Source organism: Geotrypetes seraphini, chromosome 4, assembly GCF_902459505.1.
Source record: "Geotrypetes seraphini chromosome 4, aGeoSer1.1, whole genome shotgun sequence".
NCBI lineage: Eukaryota > Metazoa > Chordata > Amphibia > Gymnophiona > Dermophiidae > Geotrypetes > Geotrypetes seraphini.
This window is the reverse complement of record NC_047087.1, coordinates 218,106,951-218,120,723: the sequence shown is the minus strand read 5'-3', so window position 1 is coordinate 218,120,723 and position 13,773 is coordinate 218,106,951. Positions and strand designations below refer to the sequence as shown.

At 40.8% G+C, this 13,773-nt stretch overlaps 1 protein-coding gene across 8 annotated transcripts in view; it reads left to right on the top strand.

The window, feature by feature from the left end:
* The window catches only part of PRXL2A (peroxiredoxin like 2A), a 74,266-nt gene extending 66,346 nt beyond the window's left edge, over nucleotides 1–7,920 (top strand). For all 8 annotated transcript variants that reach the window (XM_033943337.1, XM_033943336.1, XM_033943335.1 and 5 more), the window contains exons 5-6: nucleotides 2,077–2,241; nucleotides 5,952–7,920. In XM_033943337.1, coding sequence (XP_033799228.1) covers nucleotides 2,077–2,241; nucleotides 5,952–6,062 — 276 coding nt within the window. In that variant the 3' untranslated portion in view covers nucleotides 6,063–7,920. The remainder of the gene's footprint in view (nucleotides 1–2,076; nucleotides 2,242–5,951) is intronic.
* The last annotated feature ends 5,853 nt before the right edge of the window (nucleotides 7,921–13,773 follow it).

Genomic DNA, 13,773 nt, shown 5'->3' with positions numbered 1-13,773 from the left:
GGACGATTTCAGTACTGTGGAATTTTCTGAATCCCGATTGGAAGGTGGATAGGGCTCTTTGTTTGTAGTGAAGGAGTACAATTGATTTAACATTAGTTTTTTCCAGGATCTTGGAAATTGTTCTTACCTTGATAATATCTTTTCCAGTAGATAGGTGAGACATTCTAGACTCCCGCCCTGTCCTTCCTGCGCCTGCCTACTGTCTCAATCTGTTTATGCTTTCCAAGTTGTTCCTGGATGCCAGTCAGCCCTTAGGGGTTTCGAAGAATTCTGTATATATGGTCATGTGTATGCAGGGGTCTTTCCTGTGCTCCTTTGATGCCTTTGTTGGCTGTTTCAATTTGAGTTTACATGTTGAGCAGAACTGTTGTGTTTGGGAATTTCCCTTTGAATACTCCACTTCACGTTGCTTGTGGGAGCTCTCGGTGCTTGAGTACTGACTGTAGGTAGGGCAATAGCTCCCAGTGAAGTACAAGAGTTTCAGAAAAAAAATCCGGAGTGGATTCCTTCTGCATATGGCACGCGGCAATTGGGATACAACCCACATGTCTAGAGTGTCTCACCTATCTACTGGAAAAGATATTATTGAGGTAAGAACACAATCTCTTTTTACCCTTTCAAATAGTAACAGCGCAAGGAAATTATAACATGAAACAAATAGGCTGCAGATTTAAAAGAAATTAGAGATTTTTCTTTTGTTTTTTGTTGCTAGAGAATATTGTTAAGACACACAGCATAGCAGGGCTTTAAAAGAGAGTCAGACAAGTTCTGGAGGAAACATAGTTGAATGATTTTAGCCTACTATATTTGGAGGAAAGCCATCACTTTTCCCCAGGAATGAGCCAGGTAAATAACTTGGTTTGCCAAATTACAGAGACAAGGTGTTTACTCTCTGTAGACTTTTGATATGGTTGGGCATGGGCATATCTTATATTGTGCTCATTCCAGTATCGAGAGAGCAGGGAATTTGGATATTATCTGTTTAGGGTTTTGGTTTGATTTTAGTTTTGTGTAAATGTGTTTTAATATCTGTAATTTTTGAGGCTATGATAACTTGCCTAGATATCATGACTATATGGTAAATGGTTTGAACCCTAGTGAGGTATGACATGAGTCGGGATGTAAAAGGAAAAGACTTTAAGGATGGGGGAGTTATCTAGTTGTGTAAGGGCTTTGCCATGTTACTTGCCTTTAACACAAATTAAAAGGTTCTAACACGGTTTGACTTGTTTTATTGTAGCAATATTTAAGTCACTGCAGATTACATAGTAGTGAGAGGTAAAACATGCAAATTCATGTAAAGCAGCTCATTACTATGTAAAAAATCCTAATGCAGCTTATGTTGTGTATTGTGCTATGGCCCATAAATTGCAGTAAAATAACACCAGCTTTTAGCTGCGGCTATTTTACGACCCAGAAGCATTAGGCTGCAAAATCACAGTCCTGTGTTCCCTGGCTGACAGAGCACCCCCCCCCCCCAGCTCCTGCCCACACCTTCCCTGAAAGGGCCTATCATTTAGATTATTGGTGGTCCAGGGGGGTCTTCAGGCAGCATCAATGCCCAGTCTGGTGCCATTATCAAAATGGTGCCCCTAACAGTAGTCTTGCATGATTACTGCTAGGAGTCCTGTTTTCTTATATAGAAACATGACCTGTAGCGGTAGTTGTACCATTTTGATGATGGCACCAGACTAGACAGAAATGACTGGGAATTGCTCCTGTCCGAGACTCTCAGGGCCACCAATAATCTGGGAGAGGGAGGCGGTCTGGAGCATTTTGGGCAGTGGGATTGGGGGGGGAGGCTTGAACTGGGAGTTGATGCTCACAAGTGGCGTTTTTTTTTTCTCATGGCATTCAGCAGCCTGCATGACTGAGACACCACAGGTAGATGAATCCTGTGTTATATCAAGGTGCAGTAAAATCACCTGTTATCACACCTTGAGACCCCTTCCAAACCTAATTGAATGTTGCAGGCACTGGGAAAGCCAGATGTTTCCAATAAAGGGAGCAGCATACTTCAGCTGGGAAACATATCACTAGCCCTGATGTCTCTTTTTCTTTTTTTTTTCTTCGTAGAAACAATTCTATGGACCTCACAAAAGAAAAATGCTACTACTGGGCTTCATTCGTCTGAATGTGTGGCAGAACTTCCGGCGAGCTTGGAAGAATGGCTACAGTGGCAACATAGAAGGAGAAGGGATTATTCTTGGTGGTGTCTTTGTAATTGGCTCCGGGAAGCAGGTACCATATCAGAGGAAGGGGTGGTAGAGCACAGTGCTTAAGGGTGGCCAGACTAGAAAGATTATATGGCAGTTTCTATCTTTCTGAAATGTATCAGGTAAGGTTATCCTATTTGAACATAAAACCCACAGAAAATTAAAATAGGGCATTACAGGCAATTAATGTCCTTTTTTTTAAAGGTTTTTATGCATGTAGAAATTTAAATGAAAAGAAATTTAAGAAAGAAAAAGAAATTAGTTGAGCAGTGAGTGGTCTTTGCTAATATTTGAGTGGGAGCTACTTTGGCTCCAGATGAGCAGAAGGAAAGCCAAGTATTTTACCACACAGGATTGCAACACTGCTGACTAGCATGTTTTGGTGACATCCACCCTCACTAGCCTCCATCTCTCTCAAAAGCACACCTATACCAAGCCTTACACCACAACCTTCTACCAAACCTTCTCCACCCTGTTCTTGTATACCACCAATCTCTACCTCAGATTCCTTGTTTGACTCACTTTCTCAGTCCTCAACTTATAATAAAACCAAAAGTATGTATTGATACATCTTTTGTTAGAAGAAAAAAAAGTATTTAACTTGATACCAGAATAAATCTTCACATGACATGCGATACAGCTGACAAAAAAAAACTAAAAAATAATCAATACTTGCAAACATTTCAGCTCCAATAAACGAACTGCAAAGCACACCAAAATGCCAGAAGCTTTTGTCTATCTTTTACAGTTTTGCTAATATTCAGGTCTTCCAGGCTCTTCTTATATGTCTCTTGGTGCAAGCCCCATACCATTTTTGCTACCTTCCTCTGAACTGCTTCAAGTTTTTTTTACATCCTTTGCAAAATACAGTCTCCAAAACTGAACACATTACTCCAAGTGGGGCCTCACCAGTGACTTCTACAGGAGCATCAACACTACATTTCTTCTGCTGGTTACACCTCTTTCTTTGCAGCCTAGCATCCTTGTGGCTATGGCCACCAGGTTGTCACACTGTGGTGTCGCCTTCAGATCTTCTGACAGTATTACCCCAAGGTCTCTGTCTGTGCATATCAGCCTCTCACTTCCTAGGACTTGCAGCTCCCTTGAATTTCTACTCCCCAAAATGTATCAATTTTCTGGAGTCTGTCATAGGGGAAAACACCTTCCAAGGATTCAAGACAAAGTTAGACAAGTTCCTGCTGAACAAGAACGGGCACTGGTAGGGCTAATCTCGGTTAGGGCGCTGGTCTTAGACCAGAAGGCTGCCGCGTGAGCGGACTGTTGGGCATGATGGACCACTGGTCTGACCCAGCAGCGGCAATTCTTAAGTTTGTATGATGCATTTGGGCACTTGACTTTAGGCGTGAGCATGTATGTTTGCAAAAGCTTGTGTAAATGCTTGCACCCAAATAATGGCAGTTATGTGTGGAAATGCATTTAAACACCAACACTATTTTTGATGAGAGACGGATTCGCCTAACTTTTGGCAATTTATGCAAAATCTGGGAGATAATAGATGATGGCAGATAAAGACTGAAATAGCCCATTTTGTATTCCCGGTATATTGATTAGGAGGATCTCTACACAGAAAAATGTTGATAGAGTAGAAGATGAGAGACTGAGCAGGGTGCCAGATGGAGCTAGTTAGTTGAAATGAGCTGAATTCTTTTAGGTTAGTGAAGCGAGGTTCTCGTGATTTATTTCATTTCAAACATCTTTTTTCCGTGGCATCTAGCTACACTGTTCTGCACAAATAGTTGTTATCCTCTTCCTACCAGTAGATGGAGGTAGAGAAAACCGAGTTCTACCAGTGACATCACTGGTATACACTGGTAAGATCCAATACTTTCTCTACCTTTGCAAGTGGTAGGTTGTGCTGCTTGTGCTCCTGGTCCCTGGCCTAGTTGTCCGCTCTGTTGGCTGTGGCCGTTCAGCTTGGCACTCTCAGGTTATCCGGTCCCCGGATTGGACCCTAGTGAAATATAGAGATTGGTTCCACTGCCCCCAGTAATGCTCTCCCTTTAAAAAGTTAAAAATAAAATTGGAATGTAGGTACTAATCTTTTGCAGATTTTTTGTGAGAGTCCAGTATTCTGGATTATGCAGGGTAGCAAGTGCCACTCTGTGGTTATTATGCTCACTTGCGGTGCTTGATATAATACAGGTGCATTACAGAAAGAGATTACCTGCTCCTTGGACAGTTGCATTCTGGATCCTTCCAGGGAGCACCACCATCTAATTCCAGTAAGGTCCTAGTAGAACTTGGTTATTTCTACCTCCATCTGCTGGTAAGAGGGAATAATGCCCATATGTGCAGAAAACAGTGTAGTCCAGATACCAAAAAAAGTATTTTAATACTTATAAAGTTTATAGTGCTGCTAGATATAAACAGCTGTATATGTTAAAATATTCAAGAGACAGTCCTGCTCAATAGTGCTTACACTCTAATCAAACAGACAAACAGGAGTTTATCCCAGGACAAGCAGGCAGCATATTCTTGACTGATGGGTGACGGCACCGACGGAGCCCCGGTACGGACACTTTTAGAGTGATTGCACTCTAAGAACTTGGAAAGTTCTAGAGACCGCACCGCGCATGCGCGAGTGCCTTCCCGCCCGACCCCGACGCGCGGTCCCTCAGTTTCTTAGTTTCCGCGGAGCTAAGAAGTCGCATTTTACGGTAAGTAACTGTGCTTTCTCAGGCATGGGTGTTAAGATGAAGAAAACTGTTTTAAAAACATAAGATTTGCCACTGCTGGGTCAGACTAATGGTCCATCGTGCCCAGCAGTCCGCTCACATGGCCGCCCTTAGGTCAAAAACCAGTGCCCTATTTGAGTCTAGCCTTACCTGTGTATGTTCTGTTCCAGCAGGAACTTATCCAACTTTTTCTTGAATCCCTGAAGGGTGTTTTCCCGTATAACAGCCTCTGGAAGAGCGTTCCAGATTTCTACCTCTCTGGTGAAGAAGAACTTCCTTATGTTTTTACGGAATCTATTCCCTTTTAACTTTAGTAAGTGCCCTCTTGTTCTATTCACCTTGGAGAGGGTGAACAATCTCTCTTTCTCTACTAAGTCAATTCCCTTCAGTATCGTGAATGTTTCGATCATGTCCCCTCTCAGTCTCCTCTTTGCAAGTTAGAAGAGGCCCAGTTTCTCTAGCTTCTCATTGTATGGCAACTCCTCCAATCCCTTAACCATTTTTGTTGCTCTTCTCTGGACCCTTTCGAGTAGTACTATGTCCTTTTTCATGTACGGCGACCAGTGTTGGATGCAGTATTCCAGGTGGGTGCCCCACTGCTTCCTTCATGGGTCGTTTCCCCTTAATATATCAAAAGAACGGCTTGAAATTTTTGCCTTCTTGGCTATTTTTTCCTTGTAGTCCCTTTTGGCCCCTCTTACCGCCTTATGGCACTTGCTTTGATGTTGTTTGTACCTTTTGCTAGTTAACTTACTGCAAGTGGGACTTCACTAACGTGAAGTTGCTTTGCATCATTTATTACATGGGAAGAACAACTTTAATTTATAATACTTGATGAAATTGTCATACTGTTAATTCCATTTAATATAACATTAGTGAATCTGGTCTTATTACTGTTATGTTCTGCCTGAGAATGGGTGGAAGCATACCATTGTTTTTCTCCAGATTTACAGCATTGTATAGTTATTGCACTGAAATTTGTTTGTAGACTTTGTTGGCAAAATATGGACACTTATGTTTTTTTCCCCTCATTTTGTAGGGTATTCTTTTAGAGCATCGAGAAAAAGAATTTGGTGACAAAGTGAACATCACAGCTGTCCTTGAAGCTGCCAACATGATAGGATCTCAGGCGTCAAGCAAAGCTACATAAACTTAAAATGTCTTCACATGCAGAGTTCACCATAAACATTGGTTTTCTGCTGTAGTGTTGTGCTGACATAAATGAAACACCAGCCTGTCTGATTCTCTGCAAGGCCTTTGTTTTTTTTCTGTGTAAAGTGCTGAGTTAATATTCCACTTTTTGATTCAGTGCTGGTTTTTCAAATATATATACTCATGATTTTGTTAGCTACCAGCTAACTATTTTCCCTGTAGGGGTTAGTGAAGAACATAAGAAATTTAGCTATAAAAGTAACTAATTGATAGCATTTGGCCTGCAGAGTGTGAAAGAAATTGAGAAGTTTCTATTTTCAAACCTTTTTTATTCTTGGCATTATTTCAGCAGTTCCCCCTCTTCTGTTTGTCATATCAGACCACAAAGCTGTGGAGTTTATTATTTGCCTGCTAACCTGAGGTTTCGGTTTTACCTTTTGTTAATTTTTTTTAATTTAAAATATATTTTCTGACAGTCAAGCTGGGGAGATGGGGGATATTTTGTTCTTATTTTGCACAACACATTCATTAAGGGCGTTATTTATTAACAGTGTTCACTAATCTGGTTTTTGCCACCGGGCCATTTAACTGAATTTGTATATGATGTTAGTAAATAGCCATTTTTAAAAGAGTAAATTATATTACCTATAAATTTATATTGACCTTGATGAGGAAGACTCATTTTGTGGTTAGAAAATTATCAAAATAGTTTAAAATTATCTGAAAGAGTCTAAGGATCCTGAATTCCTTCCCAAAATCTTGTCACAATTTGCCTTCCTTCCTATATGGAAGTCTTGTGTTTTCCTGCATATTCCTGTGTACCGTAAGTCTTTGCATAACAATGTTCTGAAACTGGATGTCGCTGTTGGAATGCAACTGCCTGCTGCTGTCAGGTTAAATGCTACCCCAGGCAGTCAAAGAGCTGGCTAGCTGCCCTTGAGCTGGCTGTGGGTATAAATTCACTTCTGGTAACCAGGTTAAACTAGGATTAGATTAGTCATTTTGATAAAATGACATCAGATTGCAAAGCTGTTTAAACCTTTTTGTGCTTCAATAAATCCCCACCTTCTCAAAAACATGTTGAATATTGTATTGAAATTTTCTCCTCAGCCTAATTTATGATAGATCTCTCATATCCAAATGACCCAATAGATATTCTGTCACGTGTTTGTCAGAGGCTAGAAGATGAAGCAGTATGTATGTCTGAGAGATCACAAACAATATATAATATGATTTGTTGATTAAATGTTAGCAAAAGTGTCACTGTTTAATAGGTACATTGATTGTGCTCCAGGCCTTCTCAAAGACACTTTGAACCTCAAACTATTTTTCTTCTCTTTAATTGGATTAATGAAAACCTGGGTCTAAAATTGTACGACTCAGATTGGATATTTCCAGTGAGAGTAGAAAGGACATTAAATAAGATCTTGTTCTACCAAAATCAGAAGCGAGTGTTAAAATGAATACACTGATCAGGCCTGGCTACTGCCTCACCCTGGCCGCTCTTCATCATTAGAAGATGTGCACAGGCAGAATTATTTCCTGATAAGAGGTTTTAGTGTATTGGAGGAACAGAGTAAGATTGAAATGGATTCTATACATGTGTAAAAAAGAAAATAAAGCATTTTTAGAATTGACTCTTAATTCTGTTTCAGTTTTTTGTTGTTCCTTTTTTGTAAGAAAAGTTTAAGTATATGTTGCTATTAAAAAGAAGGGGAAAAAAACCTCCACAGGCATTTTGCTAATTTGTTTATTCTCTGTTTCCAATATCCAAATCATCCTTGTTTTGTGTGGATATACGTCATATTAGGGTGGTCCATGGTGGTATGCAAAAATAAATAAAAAAATCAACCTTGTCAAATCTTGTCTTCACATGGCTTATTTTTGTCCACTTGGTATGTCTTACTCATGTGTTAACTTTCAGCTTGATTAGACAATATTTAGAGGTCACCCCAGCATACACTGTTTGCTTGTGTGTTGTGTATGTAGGTGATTGTGCATAATTGGTTTGTAAGGCATTGGCTAGTTTGCGATCTGCACCCAAAAACTAGGGAAGTCAGTCTGACAGCTGTCAATTTCTAGACTGCCACTTGGACTGGATGTTTATGGACTGGTCAATTTTCATCACTATGACGAAGGGAAACCTTTACCAGAAAGATGTAAGTTGGCGTGCGAGTCAGCGATAGCAGTATGGGATAGAGCCAGGATACTGAAACAAGGCATAGAATTGTGTTAGCAAGTTGAAGAAACTACCGTATTTTCACGTAGATAACGCGCACCCGTGTAAAACGCGCACACGGGTATAGCGCGCAGGAAACACAAATTTATGTAAAGAAATTTTTATATACCGCGCTCACGGGTATACCGCGCATGCCGCCCCGACTCTCCTCTGGCTGCCCTGACTCTCCTCTGGCTGCCCCGACTCTCCTTTCACCCGCCCCGACTTTCCATTCACTGCCCCGACTCTCCTCTGGCCACCCCGACTCTACTTTCGGCCACCCCGACTCTCCTCTCCCCCTTGAAGTCCTGTCCCCACCCTGAAAGCCTGATGCCTCCCTCCCGACGCCCGATTCATCATCCGGAAGGACCGCTCGCACCCCCACCGCTCGCATTCCCACCCCGATGGACCGCTCGCAACCCCACAGCCTCCCCCCTTCCCCCATGGAGAAGCTGTCTACCTTGTTTCCGGATGGCAGTGAGCCCAGCTGCTTCCTCTGCCGGCGATCCTGCCCCTTCTCTGAGCCCTGCGCTACGCTGCTTCCTCTTCCAGCGGTCCCGCCCTTTCTCTGACGTCAGAGAAAGGGCGGGACCGCCGGAAGAGGAAGCAGCGCAGCAGGGCTCAGAGAAGGGGCAGGACCGCCGGCAGAGGAAGCAGCTGGGCTCACTGGCATCCGGAAACAAGGTAGACAGCTTCTCCATGGGGGAGGGGGGGAGGCTGTGGGGGTGCGAGCGGTTCTTCGGGTGGGAGTGCGAGCGGTGGGGTTGCGAGCGGTCCTTCCGGATGATGAATCGGGCATTGGGCGGGGTGGGAACTATGTAAAGAAATTTTATATAGCGCGCTCACGCGTATAACGCGCAAGGTTATGCACGGTTTGTAAAATCGTGTATAACGCGTGCGTTATATGCGTGAAAATACGGTACACGAAGAGTGTTTGTCCCTAATGAAACAGAGAACTCATCAACGAGGTGATAAAATGAAGAAATCTTTAAATGTAAACTCAAACAGTTGTTTGATATTTCAAAAAAAAAAAAGAGGTTGTGGCTGAACTTAAACATGAAGATGATCAAGAATTCCTACAGAAGCAAAGGCAGAACATGTTTTCTTGCTGTATGAATGGAGCTGACCTTCAAAACACTGCAAAGGAATGCAGAAAGAGGCAGCACAAGGAAAAGAAAATCATGACATAAGCGAAGTATAAGGAAAGGGCAGACCCATATAGTTTCAAGTTTTATTAGTGCTTGATAAATCGCTTATTGAATATCTAAGCGATGTACAATTCAAATAAAATAGAAAGACAAATACAATGACTTTAAATAAAACAAACTGGGTAGACATAAATGAATCGTGAGGATTGGGGGGGAAGTTACAATATGTTTGTAGAAGAAAAAATACATCAAAGGGAAAATAACTCAGGGAAGGGTAAAAGAAGAAAAAAAAAAATTGTAGGATGTCAAGCCTAGGGACAAAAAAACTTATGTGTCTGGGGGTCATATATTAAAAGCATCCTTAAAAAGATAGGTTTTTAAAGCTCTTTTAAAAGAAAAGAGGTCCTTTATATCTCTTATGTACTGTGGCATAGAGTTCCACAAGAGAGGGGCAATAATTGAAAACATGTCTTGTCTTCTAGTTCCAATTATTTTCAGGGATGGAACTGTTAACAGATTGTTAGAAGCTGATCGGAAGGTCCGTGAAACGTTGTATGGAATGACATATAACATCGGAATTTTCTTCAACATCATCTGGCGAGTCTGAAAACGAAAATGAATATCAACCTATAAAATCGGTGTCTACTTTTTTGATGAGAGAATCACACCAGAAACAAACCTACGAATGTTGCAAACTTACAGCGTCCACCGTTGCCAGACATTCCATGTCTCATGCATACAGATGAAACTTAACCTGTGATCTTTGAAAGTAATTGTAACACAAAGAACACAGTCATTTTTTGATCTGATTGAAGGAGGATCAACAAAAGCAAACATATTCCTGCAGAAACATCCTACAGAGTGGACTGATGATCCAGTTTTCAAGGAACTTTGAAGTCGGGCATCCAAACTCACTGTTATTAATGATGGAGCAGAACTAGGTATAAGCCTCATTGAAAAATATGATACTTTGACAAAAAGATGAAGAACAGAAGCAATTTGTTCTTCGGGTAGTGGTCAGCCACTGAAAGAAGTTTCCTTCTGCATCAGGCAGCTCTTATATTGTAGACCTTTGATTATTTGTCACATGCACAAGAATTGCAATATACTGTTAAGTTTAGCGGTAGTTTTAAAAAACAGCGAGGTGAGGTGACCCCTAAACTTTGCATGTTTTAAGTAACATTTTTTTTTGTAGGGGGGGGGTCATTTTTATATAAAGGAATAAAATTAGCCATGTGGACAAACAAATGTGTTAATATTTTTGGGCCACCCTAATGTCATATGTATATAAAACTTTGGGGAAAGTGGAAGAATATTTTTGATGAGAGAGATTTTCTAATGAATGAGAGACTTCAGCCACATACTTTATCTCTCTCTCTGTCTATCTTAAATTGTTTAGTACAGGGCAATAGCTGTGATTTGTAGTTCTTCCCTCTTTCCCATCTGTGTGTAGTCAACTTACATGCTCTTTGTCAACATCTATTAGATTAACACTGTCTTGTTTTTAATATTTTAATACCAAATGTTTTGTTTTAAAAACGCTTACTTTTTTATTGCTGTACACTGCCTAGAAATTTGCATAAGCGGTATAACAAATATTTTAATAAACTTGAAACTTGATTTGCAATTTTTTTCTTACACTTCTCCCTCTGTATTCGCTGTGATAGGGAATTAACAGAACTACAAATACAAAAAAAACATAAATAACTTTTTCATATGTTATTCGCTGTTTTCTATTTAAAAACCATCGTGAATATGGTGAAACCGTGAATAACATGGTGGGAGCCCTGGCCTGTTCCTAAAGGAGAGGCAAAACCCGGTGAAGAAAGTTCTGGGAGTTAGCGATTTTCTCTGTAAACACTTGGAATCAGCGATTTCTCTATACAAATTGATGTAATTTGGGGGGAGGAACCAGCAAGCTAAAAACTGTGAATAATTGAAACCGCGAATGCTGAAACTGCGAATATGGAGGGAGAAGTGTATTTCAGTAGTCACTTGGGGGGGAGGTTCAATAAAGGGCACCACAAAATTGATGCCAATTTGTATTCTGTAATAAGTATTCTTATTGAATATAGGAATAAGGCACCACCTTTGCCCAAACATGTAGCTGTGATCACACCATTTCTTTAACACCTTTGCGGTACAGCTGTCATGCCCTGCCTATGTGAATGCTCCCTTTTTCACATATGCACTAAAGTGAATATGCATATTATAGAATTGTAGCTACTACCAGTAAATACCAAATACTGTCCCTATAAAGTAAAACTTATATTCAGTGCATTCTCGGATGACAACCAGAATAAAGGTTTAGTCCATAAATTGCTTCATTTGTCATTGATCCTAAAGAAAAAAAATAGATAAAATTGTAATTCATTTGGACCAATGATGAATATGGCAATTTATGGACTAAACTTTTGCTCTGGTTGCCATCTGAGGATCCGTTAAATTTAAGTTTTACTTTATGGGGGACAGTATTTGGGGATTTGGCAGCAGAATTGTCCTCCATATTAAATTATACTTTTGTGGGCATTAACCACAAGTTTGCGAGCATGTTCTTTTAGGCTTCTGCGTCACGATTGTTGCATTTGTCCAGGTCTTGCCACATCTGGGTAGGTAGAAGCCTAAGAGAACATATAACCCAGCTTTGTGCGGAGAACATGTGTGACCAATGGGCACTCCTACCAAAATTCAAATTCATGACCAACAGACTTTCCTTCCTCCATCCCCAGCCAATCAGGTTTGAGGACTCACTATACGGTATACTTTGCTAACCACACAGTACACCATGAAGAAAGCAACGATTCAGCTATCATGCTGTGGTTTCTACCTAAATTTCTAGAAAAAGCTAGAAACCTCGATGAATGAACATTCAAACCAAAAAACTAGGTTTCTGTGCCACAACTTAAAAGTTATGTCATTGTTGAGAGATAAGGTCTCAGATATCCTGCTTCGTTCAATGAATGAACATTGGATTAACAAATGCAGGGTGGATTATCGTTCATTGACCAAAACCTCTCACTCATTAGTTTAAAGCTTGTGTAAATCTATCATACTCAATAAGAATCAATCAAAAAGTGCACTTATCTTAAAATGTCTTCAAAAGTGCTTTAGTGCCTTTGTGCAAAGTACGTTATGCATTAAAGTATTCACCCGATGGGGCCCGTTTCGCCAATCAATAATGGCTTCCTCGGGGTTTTTTTCATGGAAATGTTGACAGCTATAACATTCACTTCCAGAAAATGGCGCTGGCTAGTGGTGCTGTGTACATTATATCCTCTGATTCTGTCACATGTACCCATAAGTGTGAACTTACAGAAGTGCCTTTATTGCAAAAAGACTTGCTGTCTCTTTAAAATGATATTTGTAACTAAGTTCTAGTCCTCTGGAATTGGGCTTCTGATGTCCCTAAAGGAAAGTAATTCCTCCCCTCCCCCACTTCCTTTGCGTTACTGCATTAGAAATGCAAAACTATAGAAGCATAATTACAGATGTGACACGTTTTTACACAGTGCTGCTTATAAAACAAAATTCACAGCAAGTCAAATTTTAGGACACATTTATTTTTAGACATATTGAGAGGTATTTTTGATAAGTTGTCTAAATTCGACTTTGGACATTTTGAGAAAAACATCTAAAAGTCGGGTGGAGAAAATGTCCATTTTCTAACCCTCAAGATGTCTATCTTATTTTCTCAAAAATGACCTAGCCAGATGTTTTGTCCAGCTCGACGTTTAATTTTTTTTTTTTTTTTTGCCATTATTAGTATAAAAAGGCCTAAACTAAAAATGTATAAAACAAGCCATTTGCGTGTAGGAAGGGCCAGGATTTTTTTAATGGACTGGCCACACAGGCATGCCAACAGAAGAGTGGGACATCCTAGGGGGCACTGCTGTTGGTAAGCAAGGGTTTAGCTTTCCATGTACCATGTCTGGAATCTTTTCAGTGTGATGAGTCCTCTGTTCTATCAGGCAAGTACAGGGGTTTCCGTTCTGGCTTAATAAAATATTCTTGCTTCCTTAGGTCGGTCTGGATGACACAGCTCTCTCTCCTCAAATCATCTAATTAAACCTGTGTCTGCTCCAACTACTGCATTACCAATAACTCTGGTGGTGAAGTGAAGGTAGGAGGTACCCTTTCCTGGTACTACTTTAACTCCGCCATTGTGAGCAGCATCTCCAAACGGGGGAAGTCTGGCAACAGGAGGGAGTAGGTATCCCTCCTATCGATCTCAGGGGGGTTGGGGGTGTCAGGTAGGAGGAAGTGGGCATCCCTCCTGCCAATCTCAGGGAGGAGGTGGGGAGGCAGGAGGGAATGAGCATCCCTCTTGCTGATCTTGGGGAAGG